Here is a 14051-nt window from a genome sequence, read left to right on the forward strand (position 1 = left end):
ATATATATATATATATATATATATATATGTATATATATATATGTATATATATATATATATATGTATATATATATATATATATATATATATATATATATATATATATATATATATATATATATATATATATATATATATATATATATATATATATATATACCTCAACCAAGCAAAATTAGCGATGAACTAATTTTATTCGTTACTTGTTACCATCAGCGCGTGTGAAAATGAAGAAAACATATAAACAAACTGTTGCAATGCCACCACAATACCTTCCTTCCAAAAAGCGAAAATATATATACTTTGCCCCAATTTGAGTAGGGTCTAACTACTTAATGAATGTACTAGATTTAATTTTATTTTTCATTTAATATTTATTTATTAAAATGATATACTCAGCTGCATTAACAGTGTAAAGTGAAAGGCGGGGCTTGGGGCCAATCTCCAGAAGAATTTGGTTATCGTAGCCGCGCCCCACAGTCGACTAAGCAGGCTATTCTAGCAGCCTTGTAATGCTTTAATAAGATCATTTTGTTTTTGTATATATACCTATTTTCTCTAAGCTACTGCAAGTATTAAAAGGACTATGTAAAACTATAGATTGATCAGAAGCCCCAACCCCAGCCCTCTTCCCCATCTGCCTCCCCGGCCCCTGTTTCTACAACCTTGCTACGTGGTATTCATCACATCCACAATGTTTCATGTTTATAATTGTTCCACACAGAATGCGGAAAGGGGTTCTCATAGAAGGCAAGGGAAGAATGAAAAGGGGAACTGATGGCGAAAGACCTCTCTTGATACTGTTGGAATTATCTCGAGAATACGTTTCATCGGCGTTTTAAAGAAATTCCATATTTTCAATTGTGATGTGGTATTTGAAATATTGTTAAACGATTATCATTGACCTTTCCAATAACTTTTCCAGCTAACGTTGTTCACATGATAGCTCTTGATAAGTCTATCTTACAATCCTTCTAAAAAATTCTGCTATTTTGTAACATTAATTACATACTGATTCAATTTAGACATATCTATCATTTATTCACTTTCAATTTCTTCAACTATAATGTGATATATCATATATTTTTAAGCGATCATCATTGACCTTTTCAATAACTTTTCCCTGCTAACTTTGTACACAGGATAGCTCTTATTTAAGTCTACCCTTTTAACAATTCTGTAACATTAATGCCATACTGAAACAGAATTAGACATTTCTTTCATTCATTAACTTTCAAGGTGTTTTTCTATATCAAATGTTTTCAACTCATCGGCTTCATGAATTAAACACAAACCCTCATTAATCTTAACACTACTATACATCATCCTTGGCTTTTGATTTTATTTTATTAGTATTACAAAGTGTTGTATCATGAGTGGCTAGTATTGCCTTAGTAATAATACGCTTCTATATATATACACCAGTGGCTAACGGACATTCCTACTGATTGAATAACAGTGAGAAAGTGATCAATTTCTGCCCAATAACTAACAGCCAGCAAATGATTAATTCCTCACGAATAGCTGATTGTGATTTAGCTTTTCCACTCACACGATTACTTATTTGAATGAGTGAGCAACTACTGACAGGCTAACGTTGGTGAACAAGTAAGTAATATTTTGTGAGTAAATGTTGATGAGTAGGTACCTTCTCACATATAACTAGTGCGGGTAACTGTTCAACAAAAATTGTTTAAGCCAGTATAATTCTCATGATTAAAAGGTAACAAGAAAAGCGAACAGTTTCGCACTGTAATTTGGTGAGAAAATTACATGTTGTCACGATCACATTAGCCTAATGAAACTAATTGACTGTGTAGCTCCACCTTTTGCCAATTTTCAATAAGTAAGAAACTACTGACAGGCTTACGTTGGCGAAGAAATAAGTAATTTCTTGCGAGTAAATGCTAATGAGCAGGTATCCTCTCACAACTAACTATTGACTAATGACACGGGCAACTGCTCACCAATAACTGTTTAAGCCAGTATAGTTCTCATTATTAAAGGATAACAAACATTGGTGTGCAAACGAGATGTTCTTACGTACACTTTAAGCTAATGAAATTAATGGACTGTGAAGCTGACAGCCTTCAGATTGGCCCACTAGGAAAACTATCTTATCAATATACTTGGGTTGCATTTTTCAAAGGGCAAATGATTCATCAATTATTTGATAAACCGATTGAACTTGTTAGTGTTTCTGTGGGATGGTGATTATTAATTCTTCAAACTTCACCGCTGTCGGTTAATTTATCATACCCAACGTTACACTACCAACCATTTACATACAAAAAAAATCCTGTTTTCTAGGCTATCGTCTTTTGTGTTAAGTTTGTCACCTTCATTGTTTTATGTTTATACTTATTGCTATCACATTTAAAAAGTAGTATAATCTGGATAGCTTATCAGTCTTTAATGATGTAGAATAGATTTATGTGTGAATGTTCTGCAATTCAATATCAGTATTTTTCATGTCTTTATACTGTAATGAAAATCTGTACTGTAAAACACAAGGGTGGGTGGGTGGGGGTATTTTCTAGTGTCATGGAAAGTCTTAGAGTGGAAAATCCTTCACTCCTCCTGAAGATACTGTTATGATAAGTAATTAGCTCTAGGTTGGTGCATCCAATGCGGTGATTCCTATGGGGCGTGGCTGTTTATTTAGGTATGAATGTGCACGATGTATAGCAGTACATGTTTGTTATTTAGTTTTGAGTGGTCCGCTATGTTTTAGACAACGAAGAAAAATTGTGCTGCCGACTATTCTGACATTGATGCTGTCGATATTTTGACACAGTTCGCACTCCATGCTTACCTCTCTGTCCAATACGACGTTATGATATGTATCACTGCTGGCACTCATTATCACGAATTCGAATTTCGAAGGTGAGGGGATCTCACTAGCAGAATCTTAATTATTATACAAAACTAGGCTAAAGATGATCGGATGCGTTCGGGATTTGCAGGGACCGTAGACAATAAGAGATTTGCACGCAACTGACAAGTTAAATCTGGCAGAATGCATATGCAGCTCTGCAGCCGATTCACACAGAGATTACAATAACTATTATAAATCTTAAAGTTCTGTACCACAGTAAATACTGGATTGTGCTGACAAATCTGATAAATCGGTAGCATGTGCAATTAGGTTTACAGTAACAAATGAGGATATGTGTAATCCTAATAAATCAAAACAACTGGATTTGTTGGCAATACACATATCCTCAGTTTTTACTGTTATCCCGATAGCACATGCTACCGATTTATAGCACGATCCAGTTTTACTTTGGTACAAAAATGGAAGATTTACATTGTAACTGTGTTCTCTGTGTGTATCGGGTGAGCTCTGAGTTGGCGTGTGTCATGGAGTCTTCCTTACCGAGGGGTGCGTGCGTTATGGAGGAGTCCTTCTTACTGCGAGTTCGTGCGTCGTGGAAGAGCCCTTCTCTCTGAGGATGCATGCGTTTCAAGACACCGGCAAACAGTGTGTGCGTGTTATCATCATATACATATTGTTCTGTTACTCGAGGAGTGCGTGCGTTCCAAGACGTAGCTAAATGTTTTGTATTTTTTTTTAAATCTGTAAATATCTTAATTTCTATAATATACTGTGTCAATTGTTATCGCTTGTGTTTGGGTATATTTTGTGTACTTTTTTCTTCCCTCCTTGAGACATAATGCCATTGGCTATCATATTAAGGACTTGTGCGAGACGAACACGGTACACGCAAAAAGAGAGGAAATACGTGACCCACCATTATCCGAAACTATCACTTTGATTCCAATAACACTTTGTGTGAGATCTCTCATAGGTATCAATTCTTGAAAAGTAATTCCCGGTAACCTGGCTGACCATGTAGCAATGGTTAATGATACACGGTGAAGGTTGCCTTTATTTCGTATAGTTGGAGCGTTGTGAATGATTTTTCCTTTCCAGAATTTCTGTCAAAGTAATTTTTCTTGATGATATGAAAATGTTAAGTGTTTGAAGGATGGAGTGTGTCAGAGTTTTAATGTAGATATTTGTAGCAGGGTAATATGAGCCTCTGTAAAATTACACCAACATGTTGATGAGGGGTATCTTATAACATGGCTACAATTGTCTTCATAGGTTTACGGGACTGTGTGGAATAGACCAAGGATTCTGCTCTGCCGTTTGCTTGTTTGATGCAATCACTGAATGATATTCTTTTCGAATTATAGTCCATCCCATTCATGGATATATGTTAAACTGAAACAAAAACCGAGCTTACGGTGTCTAGCGTTTTAAAACACATTCACTAAACACAGTATAGACTACTAGTGTGGTAATCCGACAGAATACCTGTCAGCAGGAGCCCAGTGTTCTTACCTTACTGTACCTTGTATGGGAATTGTTACAGATGTATACAGAAGGTATGGTTCTATGGAATGATAATTCGGATAGATAATCAAGGAAGGTTATTATTTTAAACGTTTTGCCACATTATTTTCAAATTGTATCAGGCGTGAGCGTTCACTGCGATAATGTCAAGAGTTGCCTTACGTAGTGATACACTGTACTGTATAACAGAAATCCAAGAGTTACAGGAAAGGAGTTGTATTCAATACATTCGGAGAGGCTTATGAGAAGTGAACCAGTCGCTGTCAGTTCAGTATGCGTGATCTTAATATAGACTCTGCAGATGACAAGAGTCTATATGATATGAACACTCATATAATAATCAAGTTTGCAAATTCCCTAATAGAGACGATTGATATTTTCCTTTTAGTCTTGTAGGAAGAATACCGTTTTCCAAGTTGTACCTAATACTTGAATGTTGTAAACACTTCACTTCACTTATGATTGTTCGTTGACCTAAAATTCGGCTTATTCGGATATATGGTTAAGTCATTTCAACAAATTTAAATCCATTCTTTATAAGTGGAAGTGAAATCCAAAGAAAAAGCAATAACTACATTTGCAGTTACAAGATAATAAGAATATGAATATAGACACAGAAATAATTCCGTGTGAAACAACCAATAAGATAACTTTCCAGCAGTTTCTCAAGCATTTCCTGCTTCGAGTACTTTCTTTTTGATATGAAAAACTCTTTGCCATAGATATACATGGCTCTCTTGTTAAGAGGAAGTAAAGGGCAAGAACAAAGATCGGGATTGAAATGTGCAGTTAAACGGAGTTATAAAGCAAAAACATCTTTGACAAGAGTTAAAAAGACAATATTTTCACAGGATCGGGAAGAAGAATGATTGATTTAAGAGATTAGCATTAAAGTCAAACTATCTATGATAGCAACTTTAACACGACACGGGCAATAAAAACGGAGAGTGTTTTTTTTTTACGAAAATGTTACATAATAAGCATAATGATGCATAACTATTCAGTCATCCCGATAAGGTAAGGAATGGAACAACAATTTGTCATATGGCAAAACAGAAAAAGAACATACTACTTTAGTTGCTTTTTTTATTATAATTAGTCATAATCGGAAAAAGATCAATGTGTAACACAGTGTTGTCATAACTCGCAATAACTTGTGAGATTATAAAGTTACCAACATCACATATTTAATGACGTGTTTCTAATCAGTTGAACGTGGAAGTGTAAACTAGTGAAATCAAGATGAAGCCTTGTCATTTCAATTGTTAACAATCAAGAAATCAGCAGGGAATGTAATGTTATGCATTGTAATGTAATGTAGAACAATTAACATTCCTGTTCTTCGTTTACCATTAACATTCTCTTTGGAAATGTGTGGATCGAACAGTATTTGGTGTGAATAAATGTGAATGTAATTTTTTGACCTCATTTTGTCAAAGGAATTACACATATCATCTTCCCAGAAACGATAAATCTTCGCAATGTGAGGTAAAACCTGAAGTAGTGAAACAAATATGTGAATAATTCCCTTATTATGACTAAACCTGGGCCAATTAGAATATCTTTACAACATTCTAAACTTTTAATTTTTTTTTTGCATATATTTGACATCCTATCAGGCGCGAGTAGACAACAGAGATGTGACCATAAGTAAACCTGATGACTCAATATCAAATTGTTCTTTTAACGAATTTGCTATTCATTGAAAAAATAACAATTTTCGTCTACAATAATTGATTACTTTGGGACTGGTGTCATAATTCAGTTTGACTCGTGCTAAGACGCTAATAGGTTTCTTCTAAAACAGTAACAAGACAGTTAAAGAGCAGTGACATGTTTGGCGAGAACATAATTCGAAAAGTGCCATCACGATTACCAGCTTTGTCGTTTCATTTGATACAACCGAGAAATCGACAAGGATAGTATTTGTAAAACAATGTTCAGTCCCACTGTTAATTTACCATAAATGTTATATTAATATTTGATATCCTATCATTTAAAAATATCCAGGCTGCAGGTAATTGACTTTCTCAAAAAAATTAGTGTAAGGATTATCATGCAACATGAATTGAAAAACCGGATACTCAACTGGTTTCGTCATTCCTTGTCACTTTTCGTATGTAAATATAATGTAAAATTGTCAAAAGGATAACGTTGGACTATTTCTGAATTCACATGGGTAGTAACGGTCTTGTAATTTATTCAGAGCAGCTTATATTGCGTCATACCTACCTTTTTCAACTCCAAATGACCTGTACATTGCCATACAATTATTAAGTCATCAAAAGTAACTCATTAGTGTTCCTGGTTACATGAGAAGACAAATTTAATTTCGGTTCTCTTTGGTGGAAGTAAAGAGCAAATGGAATTAAATTCCAGTTTAAATTGCAGATAAGCCTTAAACAATTGATACCAATTTGAAATGTGTCGCAAATAAATCACTGTCATACTTCACAAAGACTTGTGAGAATAGAACTTGAAGTAATTAGTTGAATGTTGAAGTTGAATGCCTTGCTGATGTAAATATCCAATGGGTCATCTGTGGCAGAGTTGATTGTTTACGAGTGTAAAAAAAGAGAACATTTGATGGCAAGGTTCCTTTACTCCTCCTTCTTTTTCATTTCTTTTGCTGCGATTCATTGAAAATGTAAAAAAAAACTTTCATCTTTCACAGTAAAAAACTGTCATATTTCAGTTTCATTCATGCTAGAACGCTGAAACGAATCTTCACGATTTCATTTAATCAGATTACAACCTATAAATATTAAAGCTAACTATCAACATTATCCATCTATTAATCTGTAAATTTCATGTTTCAATTACTGGACTTCTTGTGATATGTGAAATTCAGGAATTTCATAAGAACACCACATTATTGCCATAACATGCCAGTATCTACATTTGCAAAATTAGCTGTTTGGATAAAACAAAATTCATTCATTATTTATATGAAAACGTTTTTATATTTAATGTAAAATATCAATGACAAAATATCCCTCTGTCTCTTTTATACAATTTGTTTTGGTAAAATTGAAGCAATCTGGACCTCTTTCATAGAAAAAAAATATGACAATCCCGTCCAAACAACAAATAGCTCTACCAACTTTCGATCACCAAAACATCAGAAAACAAATCTCGATGATGTCTTTCCAATTAGGATTTATCATAGACAAAAGAAAAAGTAACTCCCGCTACTTACATCATAAGACTGACTTAATTATTATGCTTCGTGATGCTGGATTATGCAATATTTGTTGCAGAAGCCGCTGAATTAGTCACTTTCATTTTCATTTCCCATGTTGCTTGACACATAATTTGATTATCATGCTATGCTGTTACATCTATATCTCTTCTTTCCCATCCTCTGGAAATGTACCTATTTCATTTCATCAGGTTCACTTCACTATGATATTACATCCGCTGCAAAAATGTTAACATAAATGGCTGTTGTTTTAGGATCGGCAACCTAGTGTCATTCAGCTTATCATCTACTATTGATACCAGTGTGCGTGTAGCTTCGCTTATTTTTTTCCTGCAGAGTGCACTGAAGTAATCAGTTGAACGAACAAGATTTATCACTAATAACACACAATACTGCTTTAGAATGTCCAAATTGACGTTCCGCATACTAATGTGTATAACAAAATAATGGATCTTGTCAAAGTTTCGGCTGGCCTTGAGATTTATCCAAATGTCAGTAGTGATATTTAAAGTTTTTGAGAGTTTTCCAACATCCATAGTTAGATCTATTGTTACTGCATTCCGAGCATCAAATTTGAGGGGTTTGCAATTGCTATAGTTCATGGTGAAATCATCATGCAGGCTCCTGGATCTCGCGCCTGAACGTTAGCCGCCCGCTGCCTTAAAGAGTCAATTAACGTTTTTTTTTCTAGATGTATAATATTTGTAACAAACTAAATTCAATGAGAATACACACTACTTCCTCTACCCCCCCCCCCCAGCCTATCCCACCCGCCTTACATGTTGATTGCACATCTGACCACATTATACGTATCAAGAAAAGACAATATTGGATTAGCACTTACACCTCAATAAAGATTGTATTGCTACTGGTAGCAGAATTACTATCACAACAATACTTAAACACGTTACAATTTTTATGTTTTATTTAAGTCATGAGAAACAAAAACGTTTGAATTTTTTTTATAAAGTTCAATTAAAGAGCGCCATCTGTTTACAAAGCAAATGAAAAAAAAACGAACAAAAATGCATTTCAACGAGAGACGGTTATTTGCGAACGTAGCTTTGCCGATTTCCACGATTCATGAGACAGGCGATACAAGAAAGACAAATCAAATAAGAAAAGAAGAAGGGGACGGTAGGTATCAAACTTAACAAGAGAATAACGAGCTGCGACCACAACAAAATAATGGACTTATAAGGGAAAAGAGTTAAAAATTGGACGGGTACGCACCGAACGGGTACTTGAGCCTTCGGATTTGTTGTGGGCCTCGTGGAACTCATGTTGCTATTCATTTCCGAATGATCGACAACAGTGATATATTCAAAGGTCATCTAAAGTACATTTTCTTTTCTAGGGTTGCTCGTTCTGTATTGTTCGTATATTTACTTTTGTTCTCGGCCCACCATGTCTATGTCACTTCAATGTCGGCTTTACAAATAATGTATTCTATATATCTATCTTCGTGCTAGGAAAATGCATTTTCGATGGAAAGTCAAAGTCTAAAGCATGGAAAGAACACGTAGCAAGCATGTTGTCGTATTTTGAAAATATGCGATTAGATGTGTAAGTTCAAATTGTTAACACTTGTTTTAATATATATATGACCCAAAGCGTTTTTTTTTCGGACCTTCTTTAAAACTCTATACATGTCTCCATACACGTCTTTTGATGTGATTTTTTTTTGGTCTGTGTCTCTTTCTTGATTCTAAGTTTTGAATAGTCGCAGGTTTTTCTTGCCTTTCTTTTAGAGTTCAAATTTACTGTTATGTTTCCAGCATCAGTTTGACTGAAGAAAAATGTAACACATGCAATGTTCGTAAAACAAGGAAATAATTGAGATGCTTGTATATTCAGAAACACGAAGTCTCCTATATTTATGGGCTGATCAATTGTTAATGAAACTCGTGTACCTGAAAATCAGGAAGCGAAACTCCTTTTTGTTTTAAGTTATATGAAAGAGAAAATTGTCCATAATCAGTTGTTGCCATGAATTGATTTATGACTCTGATTGAAGTACAATTGCTTTATGTTCCTGTTAATCATGTATGTAAACAAATAAAACACTGTAAGAACATTTTTTGTATCACGCGTCGAAGGTCGATTGTCCTTGCACTAGCTGTATTTGATTATGTATTATATAGATCACCAATTAAACTATTTTTTTTTTTATCGAATTCTAAAATCTTTACTGCTGATGTTGATTGATAAGTATTTTAAATCGTATCATCGGATAAAGTATTGTGCTCGTTTTGAAGTTTCATCTTTTCCGCCACTTGGGAAGAGTCGACGTTTTTTTTTAGCATAACATATTTACTTAATTCATTGTGTTCAAATCATTGAGTAAACATACGGAAAATAAATACCGTATTGCTTCGGAATTGATCTTTTCGCGATGTCTAGTTGTTTCCTGATGACTACTCTACCACGAAGCTATCGAAGGTAGCCTTTTTCGCAACCATATTTTGTACACCTGATTGATATTGTACACTTGATTGTAAACTGTACACTGGAGTGTACTCTGTGTACAGGATACACTGCACACAGTACACACAGTTCACTGTACGCATTCTTCACTGAAGCACTGTGCACTCAAGTGTACATTTTGTACCATTGATGAATGTGTATTGACCTATCATCACCGTCATAAGGCTTATGTATATGTAAATGTTTAAACTAAGAAAACCTAATATGACGTTTTGACGGACCTTATATAGTTTGTCTGAGCAGGGAAAGATTGCAGGTACAACACATTCACACCGTACACGAACATCAATGTCTTAACAGTGGTATTTTCCATCGTATATCTCCCCTCGACCTCTTTTCACAAACATGTATTATATTCATCCCTAATCAATTAGATTTAAAACTTCTTTCATTATTATTTTGTATCTCCTCTCTCGCTCTCACTCCTTTCAGAGCCGCAAAGGCTCTCTACAAAGTTTTTCCCGGGAGCCCGTTAATCATTTGGTACCTCCCATACCTAACCATAGCAACGGTTTTATTTGTGGATATTAATGTTTCTGAGTTGAGAGTCTCTGGGACAATATATGGTAAGGTCAAAAATTCATACATGTTCTTCGAATTTAGAAGGAAGCTGCTCTGGGCTATTAACATTTACCTTGAGGTCAAATATCAGAAAAAATGGATTGTATATACAAGAGCAAACATTGTTTATACTGTAGCATCCTCAAGTTAGTTATGATTAAAATACATTATCATATTGAATACGAAGGCCAAACCTCAAGCGGCATAGGGAAATGATGTTCTGTGGATTTATTAATGATCCGAATTCACTATTATGCATCCCATATGCTACTATGCAGCTCAATTGTGCTTGATTTTTAAAATAACATATTGTTTCAATTGTTTCTGTCAATGATTGATTGATTTTGATTGATGTTTATCCAGGAAGGTGCTAGAGCATTTTCTTTTCGACTGAATAGCTCTTGAACAGATTACGCATTAATAATAAGTAAAACAAAATGTTTCAGTTTGGTCTATATAAACACTCTGCAACAAAAGCAGCTGTCAAGCCTCACACCATTATGGACTGGTAAAAATGATGACATTTATCGTCTCTCAATTAATAAATTCTGTTTTACTTTTGAAGCTTATTAACGTAATCTAACTTGATATTAACCAGCTTCCTCGGACGATTACCTCTCAATTGTCAAATGATCGAGAGAAACCCCAATAGAACGTTTTAGCCGATATATCGATATGACGCATGTATTTCTGGTATAGGTTTCATGCTCAATTAATTTGACGCTTGCAAAATAATTTATTCAGTCATGATGATAACTGTAAATCATCCGTACATTTTTATTTGAACTTTACGAATCGAAAACGAGAGGCTTAAAAATACTGACAACGCCTTTATTTTTGATAACGCCTTTGTGCAAGAGAGCAATGTCATGTACTCATCCAAGTGCGCATGCGTAGTTATGACTGTTCGGTAAAGCTTTTCGATCAAATGTTTGAAGTAGTATTTCGCGATCGTCACATTGTTGCAACAGTATGGAGAAGTCCGTTGAGTCAAAATCATGTACATTCAAAGGAGTGATGCAATACATGACGAGGTGTAAGAGCGGAACGAAACTACGCACAATCAAATGCAAAGCTAAAATGTTGATACTTAGAAAACTAATCATCACATGGATGTTTCCGTATTTCCTAATATATGTACTACATCAGGCGTTGGCAGGTAAATATAATTATATTTTCCTTTATGTAAAATGTTAATGAAACAAACATTTCTGCGTGAGATATTTTTGGTATGACCTGTATTTCAAGACAAATTATTTCTTCTTTTTATAGACAAACCAAACACGGTCCAAAGGCAGACAAGATTGGCTAAGGTTGGATTCTCTACGGAAATAACATGTTCGTTTAATTTCCCTGACCGTAAATATTATATAATATGGTCTAAAAACGGGAATCATTTATTTCAACACGAGCCAGCAGGATCCCTTAATATTCGTAAAGATGGACGTGTCTATGCAATAAATGAACAAGAACAAACTGCTTTATTAGGAATACAGAAAGTTCGTGTTGGAGACGCTGGGGAATATGACTGTAAAGCTATTCATAAATTCGCTGGTAAACCGATGTTCCAGTATTGGAAAATTAACGTACAAGGTCTGTCAGTTTATTTATCATTTTCCAATATTTGAGAGATATTTTGGTGACAGATTGTTTGTGAAAAGTATATTAAAGATAAAAAGTTTGCACCGTCAAAACACCATCTCAATATCTTGTCCCGAATTCAATATGGACCTATCTTGACTGGCTTTGTGATTTATGTAGAAATATTGTTTTCCTTTATAGATAGTTATCTAAATATTATTAGTTATTTAAATATTATGAAGGGATACAATGACTATTCCAACTCAACAGCTCCCATGTAATCATTCGTTCTGCTGTCGCCAGAAACTTCTTTCAAATTATAGCAAATTTTTAAACAATCATATCAATGTGATAAAACATGGTATGAGATTGTGTTGACATAATATTTATAGCAACTTAAAAATGTACCGTAATCAACCTCAGCTATTAGAAAACTGTTTGCAGAAAATTCCTTTATCGGCTTTCCTTTTCTAAACTGACTGTTTATGTTCTTAGATGGACCGATTATAGCCCCTACCAGATCTGTTATGGAGAATGAGACATTTTCAGCTCAATGCTGTGTGACATTCACTTATTCCACGGAGCCAGTGAAGTATTTATGGTCTCTTGGCATTCCATTGGCTACGACATTCACAGACAATTTTGACGGAAATGTCACCTGCAGTAATGTGTCATTTACCGCAGTAAGAGGAGTTCACAACAAGTTACTTGTGTGCACAATACAAAACGAATTGAATTCTTCTACTCACAAGAGAATTAATGTAATTGGTAAGTAGAACGACACTTTGGTGTAGCCAAAGTTAACATTACCTTTTACACATGGGCCGGATACGACCCATTGGCATTCAAAAAAGGTTCCTGTATCCTATATTCTACAGCCATCATTGTGCACTTAACTTAACGAAGACAAGAAAAAATGTTATTTTTCGTAATTAATTATTGAAAGACTGTTAGTTTACAGACACAAATTAGTTTTCCCACCTGTGTCATTTGAAAGCCAAGAACATGTTACAAACATAATTATCAGAATACACAAGTAACGCTATGATGGTTTATGTTCAATTATTATTCACACTTATTCTACTTTTGAAGCGATCAAATAATGGAATTTCCTGATAAACTGCCAATTCAGTAATAAAGTTGGTGGAATTTGTCTGTTTTACAAACCTTTGCTTTAGTGTAATACAATTCATAAAGTGACACCACAATGAGTTTCAAGCCAGAATATCTCACCTAAAACAAAATAATTGCGAATTTCTTTCGGTGAGGTAGTTCAACCTTCTTCTTTTTCTTTAATTTAAATGTGTTCAACACGGTGCTGACATTTGAACGAATGTCAATCATATTTAACATTGAATATTACTGTTTTGTGTCTTTCTTCCTCCTTAGAACATTTTTTTTCTATTTTTTTTTCTTACATCATAACAACTGAAATAGTTCTGTAGTGTACTAACAGTCATCTCACTCTAAACAAAACAAGTTTGCCTAATAAAGATGTGCATTATATGATGACAATATTCGTTCATTAAACTAAGACTAAAAAAAAAGTTGTTGCCAAACCTACAGATATTTTCATTATATTGGAATAACAATAACACATTCATATACGCCAAAAACAAAATAAGCATCAATGTCCTTAACTTACATAAGAAAATGTATTACCGCCATCATTAGGTGCTTTTTACGCGTATTGTTTGTGGAGTACCTGGCCGACGTAAAAGAAGGTAATATCTTTCTCATATTGAGCAAACAGTCAAGGTATCAGGAAAAAGTTCTTCAACAAGTTTGTCAAAATGATATGTGTTGCTATGTGAAAACATGTCATTTTATTGATGGCTTCAGATAAGTATTTTCGTA

General features: G+C 34.3%; 2 protein-coding genes across 10 annotated transcripts in view; both read left to right on the forward strand.

Annotated features, from left to right (window-relative positions):
- Positions 1-3623, forward strand: part of LOC139977844 (uncharacterized) — a 45611-nt gene extending 41988 nt beyond the window's left edge. Inside the window, exon 27 of the mRNA XM_071987531.1 lies at positions 725-3623. Coding sequence (XP_071843632.1) covers positions 725-778 — 54 coding nt within the window. The 3' untranslated portion in view covers positions 779-3623. The remainder of the gene's footprint in view (positions 1-724) is intronic.
- A 7822-nt stretch (positions 3624-11445) lies between these two features.
- LOC139976861 (uncharacterized) overlaps positions 11446-14051 on the forward strand; it is a 52496-nt gene continuing 49890 nt past the window's right edge. For 4 of the 9 annotated variants that reach the window (XM_071985706.1, XM_071985707.1, XM_071985704.1 and 1 more), the window contains exons 1-3: positions 11446-11772; positions 11886-12206; positions 12690-12962. In XM_071985706.1, the coding sequence (XP_071841807.1) occupies positions 11586-11772; positions 11886-12206; positions 12690-12962 (781 nt within the window). In that variant the 5' untranslated portion in view covers positions 11446-11585. The remainder of the gene's footprint in view (positions 11773-11885; positions 12207-12689; positions 12963-14051) is intronic. The other 5 variants (XM_071985708.1, XM_071985709.1, XM_071985712.1 and 2 more) reach the window with 3 other exon arrangements.

The sequence above is a fragment of the Apostichopus japonicus genome, chromosome 12, assembly GCF_037975245.1.
Source record: "Apostichopus japonicus isolate 1M-3 chromosome 12, ASM3797524v1, whole genome shotgun sequence".
Taxonomy (NCBI): Eukaryota; Metazoa; Echinodermata; class Holothuroidea; order Aspidochirotida; family Stichopodidae; genus Apostichopus; species Apostichopus japonicus.